At 42.6% G+C, this 9,152-nt stretch overlaps 3 protein-coding genes across 3 annotated transcripts; 1 reads left to right on the top strand and 2 right to left on the bottom strand.

Annotated features, from left to right (window-relative positions):
• On the bottom strand, positions 1-1,044 carry O0I10_012454 (uncharacterized protein; the record flags this gene model as incomplete). The annotated part of the gene is made up of 1 exon (XM_058492356.1): positions 1-1,044. The coding sequence occupies one exon, from the start codon at positions 1,042-1,044 to the stop codon at positions 1-3; it is 1,044 nt and encodes a 347-aa protein (XP_058336879.1).
• Positions 1,045-4,306: 3,262 nt separating this feature from the next.
• O0I10_012453 (uncharacterized protein) lies at positions 4,307-4,778 on the bottom strand (the record flags this gene model as incomplete). The annotated part of the gene is made up of 2 exons (XM_058492355.1): positions 4,307-4,523; positions 4,720-4,778. 2 exons carry the CDS (start codon positions 4,776-4,778, stop codon positions 4,307-4,309), a joined length of 276 nt encoding a protein of 91 aa, XP_058336878.1.
• A 1,136-nt stretch (positions 4,779-5,914) lies between these two features.
• O0I10_012452 (uncharacterized protein) lies at positions 5,915-6,940 on the top strand (the record flags this gene model as incomplete). The annotated part of the gene is made up of 1 exon (XM_058492354.1): positions 5,915-6,940. One exon carries the CDS (start codon positions 5,915-5,917, stop codon positions 6,938-6,940), a length of 1,026 nt encoding a protein of 341 aa, XP_058336877.1.
• Positions 6,941-9,152: the final 2,212 nt, after the last annotated feature.

The following is a 9,152-nucleotide window of genomic DNA, read 5'->3' as shown; positions in this document are numbered from 1 at the left end:
CTATGATTGCCGTACTTCATCTTGTTGTCTTGGAGGTGGTCGTTCTTGTCGCCGATCATTTGGTTGATAATTATTGTATCGCCGATTGTCGTATCGCCTTTCTTGTTGATTCCATGATCCTTGGTTCCTTGGTCCCTGATTCCTTTGTTCTTGATTCTTTGTTCCTTGATTCCTTGGTCCTTGATTCCTTGGTCCTTGATATCTCGATGCTTGGTTCCTCGATCCATATTCTTGAAATGATCGCCATTGTGGATATTGGTTGCTTGAGGATGTAGTCGTTGGATCAATTTCTGAAAACCGCAATTGTGGTCGTGGTCTTTGGAAAGCTTGTGGTTGATATGGCTCCGGTTCTTGATATGGATGTCGATATTGGCTTTCGGGTTGTGTCTCGATGTTGGTGAACATTGCACGTTCATTTCGTCTTTGTTGCTGGTGATATGATGAGAAGTCGTCACCAATGCGTTGTGCTTCCCAATATCCTTCGGCCGTATTGAAGACTTGTTCATGCGTGATTGCTTGTAGTAGGATACAATGTCGTTTGATTTCAGGTAATAACCCGGATTTGAATCTTGACTTGATGAGAATCTCATCGGTGACATTTGCTTCATAAGCTAGTTCTCGAAGTCGTCCAAGAAATGATCGTGGACTCTCATTGTTGCGTTGTGTGGAGGTCTCGAATCGGTTGCGAAAGCGAAGGATGTCGTACTCCGTGACATAGTGGTCTTGAAGATCTTCCAATGCGTCAAAGTACGAGACGCTGAATCGTATGTCGGTCTCGTCAGGTGTTTCAACCTTGTATTTGGGCTTGATGACTCTTTCAAAGTATGCCAAAGCTGGTCCCCGTAATACTGCTTGAAGGACATTGACTCGTCTATGGTTTGTATCAATGCCGTTTATGAGGATGAATGACTCCAAGTCACGCCGAAAGTGTCGAAAGTTTTCATGTTCCAATCCAGAGAATGATAATGGTGGTAGAGGTAAGAGAGCGCTGGTGCGTGGATCCAACACAGTAAGTTCGCCAGAAGTCGTTTGATTTGTCGCCATGGTGAGGTAGGATTTGTGGTAGAGTAGTTTGATTTGATTGACAATAAATGTCTTGAGGATTGCCTAGTAATGCTTGTCTGGAGAGATATCGCTTGTTGTCTTTAATATCTCACCCCTGTAGTGAGCACCACGTGTAAGGGCAAGGTTTTGTATAGGGATTTGAAAGTTGGGTTTTGTGAGTGGACTTTAGATTGAGCACCACTTATAAGAGCAGGGTTTGATTTGGATGGTTTATTGGGTAATCTCAATGCGTGTATAACGTGGTTACAAGGAGATTGGATAGTGAGCACCAGATACTTTGTCTAAAAGTATCAAAGAAGATGAAGGGAAAGTGGGAGAGAGAAAGGTGGAGTGTGTAGTTTGTAGCCGAGTTGGGCAAAGGGAAGATGTTGTAATCGAGAAAGGGGTGAAAAGGTTGGGAAAGCAAAAAGTCAAAGGTGCCGAGGTTGGCTAGAAGTGATGTAAAGATGATTGGATCACCAAGTTTGTTGGGTGATGAGAGGGCCGATGTAGGCACAAGTAAGATTCAGATTGAAGATTCAAAGATAATGTGCCTCTGGCAGCGCTTTTTGGCTTGCGAGGGCTCGTAACAGAGATTCAGTTAAGATAAATTGTGAGCTAAGCTGCTGGTTTATTCATTTCATTCTGGGAGTTTATATATCTTTTGACGTCTAATCCTTAGAACGTTCGCATGGAAACAACGCATGCTTGATCCTTCATGTGATTGCCGCAGTAATGCACAATGGATATTGACACAGCTGTTGCATGAAAAAGCAAAAAGGAAATAATGAAATAGACATTGCACATCATTGGTGCAGGGTTAAAAATGGATACAATGGTGGGAGATACAACAATGTGGGGAAGCTTCTAATCTAACAATGATACAAAGTGGAGAGATACAATTGGTTCAAGGGTGTTTCTATTCTAAGGGTGTATTGGGAAAAGTGTAAGAAGATGATGTGATGGAAAGGTGTCAAAGATGACAGCAGCACGTGGTCGTGCATGAATGATTGCTTGAGGATGGAAGAAGTGTGGAAAGGACACCGAGATTTCCATTGTTCCGAAAATAGATTGACAGGTTGCTGCGGTAAGGTGGTTGCCATGACAACATGGTTGCTATGATATAGCGGTTGCCAAGATATAGTGGTTGCTGCGGTAACTTTGTATGCGAAAACAGCATTGATTGATGGGTCAAAGTATACAAGATTGTCTCAAAGCCTTATTGACTCGCGCGTTGACAACAGACTAATAGCAATCTTATCACCGGTACTTTTGATACCTTACACTGCTTTGGCCCAAGAAATTTAGGAAGATGCTTTGCAACAAGGTCCTTCTCCAAAATCATGGATCGATACATGATTGTGCCTTTTTTCAAAGAAAGGGGATCTCACAAGCGTCAGCAATTGGAGACCCATCTCATTGATTAATTGCGATGCAAAGATATTCACACGGCTATTGAACGAAGGCATCACCAATGCTGCTTCATCCTTGATGCCTGCTCGCTTGATTGGTGTCAATGGACTGACGACTCGCATTGCTATGGAACAAGCTTTACAAGACGGGTCATCGAAACTTGGTTTGCTTTTGAGTCAGGAGAAAGCATTCATTTGGAGTGCCTTCGAAAGGTCCCGTTGGAGATATCGTATGTGCAGCAATGTATCTCCTATTGCTGGTATCATTGAAGTCATCTTCCCCAACATCCCCGCTATCCACCTGCATGTGCGTGCTTCCTTCATAGCTTGCTTGATCCTGATAAGAAGATTGGCCATCTTGTCCTTGGGAACACTTATCATCATGGTGGATGTGTTGAAGTGAATCCCAAATAATCCTGGATGTGTGACGGTGTCAAACAGCTTTTCTTCCAGTTGATGATGAAGCCCAGCTCCAACAATTGAACAATCAAGATTGGGAAGCATCTTCTCCTCTATCCTCACAAGCGATATAAGAGCTGAATTGGTGGCAGCAAATGGCAAGGTCAAGGAATGGATTACCAATGCATCCGAAGGATATGGAGTCCCCTACCGTAACAATCGATGCAGATGCATCAGATACTGGTTGGGGAATAACCAGCAACGAGGGCGATCTTTACAGGATTTGGAGCGAGCAAGAAAAGGTTTTATCGATCAATGCACGCCAATTTGCTTTGTATTGCTTTGGGTTTCCATCGCCTACATTCATGCTATTTGCTCCTTGTTCTTCTCAACATCGATCCATATAAACATCAATGGCCATATAGCAGCACCTATTCAACAGCTACGTGGATTACTTCAAGGAGATCCTTTGTCGCCTATCTTGTTCAATCTGCCTCTTGAACCATTTTACGTGCTATTGTTGGTGACATCAATTTTCAAAGCTTCCTACCTTGGTACGATACACCATCTACACATGCCCCAAAAAGATCAAGGTTGGCAACAAGTTTGGAACCCCATTTTCTTTGCTGACCCCGATCTCCCGTCACTTTATGAATGCTGCTTTCGACTCGCTTTCCTGGTTCAACCCAACATCAACAACAACAAGCGATTCTTTGTACATACATCCTCCAAGCGATATGGGGCACACATTGGAATTCCATATATAACAATCACACCTTTCTTCCAACTGAAGTGCCAGCTTACGCTAGCCACTTGTTTCTCACGTTATGTGTTTAGAATAGATATTCCGCCTACAGTATTTAGATTTCCTTCTCTTATGTATCCCTTATCACCTTTTTGTAACTGTTGCGGCTACGTCACAATGTGGTACGAGGTCGCATTCCAATAAATGCCTACGGGATATACCCAAAAAACGTTTCAAGATCGCACTCATCATTCTTAAATTTCGTGTTAGCCACCACCTGCCAAAATGAATCAGGCCAACCTCTTGAAACGATATATATAGTAATGTCATTGCATAGTTGTGGGCTATGTTTGAGTTAAACCATCAGCAAACGATCGTCAAGTAAAGATTGTACATAGTGAATAGCGAATTGAGGATTAAAACAAACCACTCCACAATGTGAAATCCATGCTGTTGAGTGAGCTTGAAGCATACGTTGTAACGAATCTCCCATTCCGGTTGTATCGACATGGGTTTCTTGTAGGCATAAACTATGATAAGGAAGGCTTCTTAAAATTCTTGCGTATTGCTTTCCAGCTGTTGTGCAGAGCATCTTCTTGAGGTCGCGACAATTCAATGTTGCCACGGTGATCTCATGGGCAACCGGTGTTATAATCCGTTGGGTAGGGTGGAAGAGGATCTTCCCCCACCACAATCCATGTCGTGATCAGCAATCTGTAAGAGAATCTTCATGGTGATCATCATCTGCCAACAAGGCATCGATTTGTGAATCATCCATGCATGTGTTTTGATCTTGAAAAGGTTTGGTCTTGGGACGTAAAGAATACGAATGGCCTTGCGTGTTCTTGGAGGTAGATGCAGCATCATCCCCAGATGTCACATCCATGTTCGAAGCTGTATTGGGCAGAGGTGTCTGATCCAACCTATTGTTTACATGTATCGATATGAGCATGGAGTTGGCTGACCAATATTTGATTGTATGACGCACGGCGTGGAATCCCGACCGCTGCACCAGAAAATGAAACTTGATCACTTTCTCTCTTCCAATTCGCAACGAACCATCATGTAGTGATATATGATTCACTAAAGAGCATCAGTTGTGAGAGTGAAACACCCTACTTCTTGAACATTTTTGGTGGGCACCGACAAGCGCGAAATTTGAGATTGACGAGTTCCATCCTGAAACTTGAACGCAAGATACTTTTGATCATGCAGAGCACGTTGGTTCTACTAAAGACACCATGCTTCATTGAAAGCTTTTGCGATACAGGCGCGTGTACGTTTTGTAAAGCGATGCTATTATAAAAGACATCTTTTTCAATTGTGATTCATATGTACGTTTATAGTGAGATAGGTGCGAAAGATGGTATTTGTATACGAAAGCGAAGAAAAAAGGATTAAAAGAACCAATGTATCATATGTACTCACTTGCTGATGGTCATTGATACTTCGCTAGCTATCAGCCGATTCCACCCAAATTAAGCACATTGTGGATTTGACAATGTGTGGTGAATGCGGCTCCTCCAACGTTTCGTTCGATGGTTTAATTACATTGATCCAAGCCGATTTGCATGAGCTACGCTTAAACCAGGTTTTGTCTAGTGGATACACCTGTATACGTTGCATGTTGGATCCGATGTACCTGTTACGTGGCCGTAATTTTCTCAAATCGGCTCGGATCAAAGCACTTGAATATAGGAAATGAATCTTTGGAGCAGGTGCATTTTTCCTATAGTATCGAATCTACAATGGGTTGAATTGGGTGGAATTGGCTGATAGCTAGCAATGTATGAATGACCATCAGCTAGTGAGTACATATCATCCATTGCTCTTTTAATGCTGTTTTCTTTGCTTTCTTACCCAAACACGGCCTCGTGCAGCTATTGCACTTAACGTGGGTATATGAGTGTCAATTGAAAAAGACGACTTTGTCATATAGGATCATCTTTACAGTGACCCACAAAATTGTTCAAATATTTTGTACTTTTGCATAAATCGTTTCCTGGCGCATTGCCATGCATATAGAACATAGTGATATTATACATCATTCGATAGCGTATCTAATTGGGCACATAATGCAATTCACGTGATGTGTGGAACATTGAAATTCATGCAGCTAGCGGGGAATCAATAGCGTCGATACACTTGAACAATTTTGAGGGTACTTCACCAATATTACATAAATGAACATCTACAACATGTGGAGCCTTTATTCTTTATAATGTTATTGATAAGCCACTAATAAAAGTTTTTACTGCCTTGAGCATGGCCTAGGCCCTTTTCCCTTCGACTTCACTTATAAGTAACTTTTATTATGCGTCCAATCAGTAACCAGAAGAAAGAGGATGTGAAACATCTTCTACAACAAGGTACACCATACCGCGAAATCTCTACACTCACTGGTGTCTCCCTTGGAGCTATTCGAGCTATTCGAAAGGACCTGAATGTCGACATTGAACCTAATGGAGCTGGTCGAAAGCGCATAATGTCAAGCAATGACATTCGTGTTGTCATTCGGAAACTCGTAACTGGCGAATACAAGAGTGTTGAAGACGCAAGCCGTCAGCTCCGAGCTACCTACCCCAACAAGGTGACCCCAAGTGCTGAAACGATTCGTCGTGAAATGAAGCGTCTCAATTACACCGCAATTAAGAAGCCCAATGTGTTGCCATTGACCCGATCGCGTCGCAATGCACGATTCCGGTTCGCGCAAGCATATCGTTCTTGGACTGTAGAGGACTGGAAACGTGTTGTTTTCAGCGACGAGACAAAAGTGAACCGTTTGGGAAGTGATGGCCTTCATTGGACTTGGATTGATCCTGATGGCAAATTACGTGAACGCAATGTTATCCATACATATAAGCATGGTGGCGGAAGCATCATGATCTGGGGCTGTTTTTGTTGGTCAGGGCCCGGGTTTATCACCAAAATTCAAGGAACCATGAATGCCGACCTCTATTGCAGCATTTTGGATGATGAATTCAAGCAATCATTGGAATATTACGGCCTTGAAGTGAATGACATCATCTTTCAGCAAGATAATGATCCTAAGCACAAGTCCCGGAAAGCCACCCAATGGTTCCAGGATAATGGTGTTGAGGTCCTACCATGGCCATCGTACTCTCCAGACCTCAATCCTATCGAACATATGTGGGCAGAGCTCAAACGCAAGTTGCTTCTCTATGATGAGCCTGCTAAGTCCATGACCGAGTTCTGGGAAAGGGTTTCCTATACCTGGAACAAGTGTATGACGAAGGAATACTGTGAGAGACTCATAGAAAGCATGCCACGACGTATAGAAGCCTGTTATAAAGCAAGAGGAGGCTATACTAAGTATTAATAAAACATGTTCTAGTTCCCCTCAAAATTGTTCAAGTGTATCGACTCTATTGATTCCCCGCTAGCTGCATGAATTTCAATGTTGCACACATCACGTGAATTGCATTGTGTGCCCAATTAGATACGCTATCGAATGATGTATAACATCACTATGTTCTAAATGCATCGCAATGCGCCAGGAAACGATTTATGCAAAAGTACAAAACATTTGAACAATTTTGTGGGTCACTGTACAGGATAAAGAGAGCCATAACTCAAAATGCCACAATGAAGCATGGGCTCTTTTTGTGACCAACATGCTCATCCTAGCTCAAGCAACCTTGTGTGCCAGTTTCAGGATCGAACTCGTCAATCTTAAATTTGACCATGTCACCACCCGCCAAAATGAAGAGAGGTCAACCTCTTGGAACTTTTTGGCTGGCATGGACAAATGCGAAAATTGCTATTGACGAGTTTGAGCTTCATACTTTCACACAAGGTACTTTCGACCATGCTGCGAATGCTCGTTCCAAAACGAGCCCATGCTTCATTGTGAGATTTTGAGTTACAGGTGAGTGTATAGATGGCGAAGTAACAATGTAGTGAAGGCTTTAAAGTAGAGGTCCCATATAGTAATATGGAGTGAGTGTTGTGGTAATAGAGAAAAGGATATCATTGTTGACTGGGACACGCGTCGCAGAGGTATTTACGCTGGGACCGAATTACGCATAGTACCGGAGATTACGATGAACCTAATAAAAATCTGTTCATTCAAAGCAAGCAAGTCGCTATCTAAAGGGATATCAACTATGTCCTTGGATAGTAGCGGTTATCGTCATTCACCATATCAGTTTGGTTTTTGTCCTTGTGTTTGCCTTATTCCTGGTGGGGTTTATACGGTGTGATCCATCATACTAGATTGAGCAACAAACAGAGCCCACCTCATGTCATAGTTATTCTCTATCAGGATGCACGGGGATTAAAAACTAATCATGTATGCTGCATCATGGGCGGCATTGTTGGCGATTGAATGCCGATGCTTCGTATACACGCTTAAGCCTAATGCAATGTATGATCTACTATAATAAATCGGGCATGCTTTATTATCCATGAGCTTATATATGTATGTATGGTATCTACAAGTAGTATTATTATTACAAGCAGTATACTGATTTAGAGATCTGGCAAGGCATTGATGACCACCACCAGTGTACAAGTGCTCCTGCTACCAAAGAGCGATGCCTCCATAGTAAGTTGACGATAGCTGCAAGCCGGCCATGTTTCCCACCGCATTGTCCATAAATACGGCATCCACTATCCTATGTTCCAGGTATTAGTATTCATGCTGGCAAAGGGCAGCCCGCATCCTTCATACTTACAATGTCCTTGCCAATACACATTCTCCAACTGTATGCTTGTTTCCATCGCTTGGTCATTGATAGAGGTTATCCTTCATCCTTGCCTCAGACATTAGTGCTCCTTAATGTCCTTGATTGGGTGTTGTGTCATCGACTTGATATGCCCTCATTGGATTCAAAGCAGCTTTGACGTGCATAGTGGTCAATCTATGGATGATGATGTCAGCAATAGCAGGGTAAAGAAATGACCCGGATGTACTTACCCGTAATCATGAAGAGCCCGTATATGCTTTTGTGTATCCTTTCACTTGTGCCAACATAAGGCCATTTGTGGTCAAACACCGATACCAGCGTGATCCAAGTTCTCCTAGCACAGTTCTTGCAAGTCCCACTTTTCTTCTTTTTTCTTCTTTTTTTCTTTTCTTCTTTTTCTAGTAGCCCACAATGAGAATCCACTTTTCATCATTGAAAACGCCAATCATATACATACTTGTCTTTCAGGCTCTCTTGATTTTGATGATGTTGAATGCCAATCCTTATTTGAGTGATGGTCGAGATTGTTGAGCAGATTCAGCACGGCACCCAACGGCCAGGCGACTCTTAATCGGTGGACGCACGGTGCCCTGTGACCCTGAACGACAAAGCGATACATATCCTCCAGACCGGTCTTGATGCCATTGACGTTTGTTTCTCGGCTTGTTTGTTTCTATAACACCATTGTTAATACATTGACCTTACATATACCCCAATTCACCTAACGATACTTGCTTTGATGTTTGTGTTTGTGATTGATTGAGCGCTTGTTTGAATGATTGATGAACGTGTTTGCGCGTAAGAGATAGAGATAGAGATAGAGAGAGAGCCATAGATTGATTT

The sequence above is a fragment of the Lichtheimia ornata genome (genome assembly GCF_029851405.1).
Source record: "Lichtheimia ornata isolate CBS 291.66 chromosome Unknown scaffold00128, whole genome shotgun sequence".
NCBI lineage: Eukaryota > Fungi > Mucoromycota > Mucoromycetes > Mucorales > Lichtheimiaceae > Lichtheimia > Lichtheimia ornata.
Note: the sequence above shows the minus strand (reverse complement) of the source record. Positions and strands in the feature narration are given on the sequence as shown.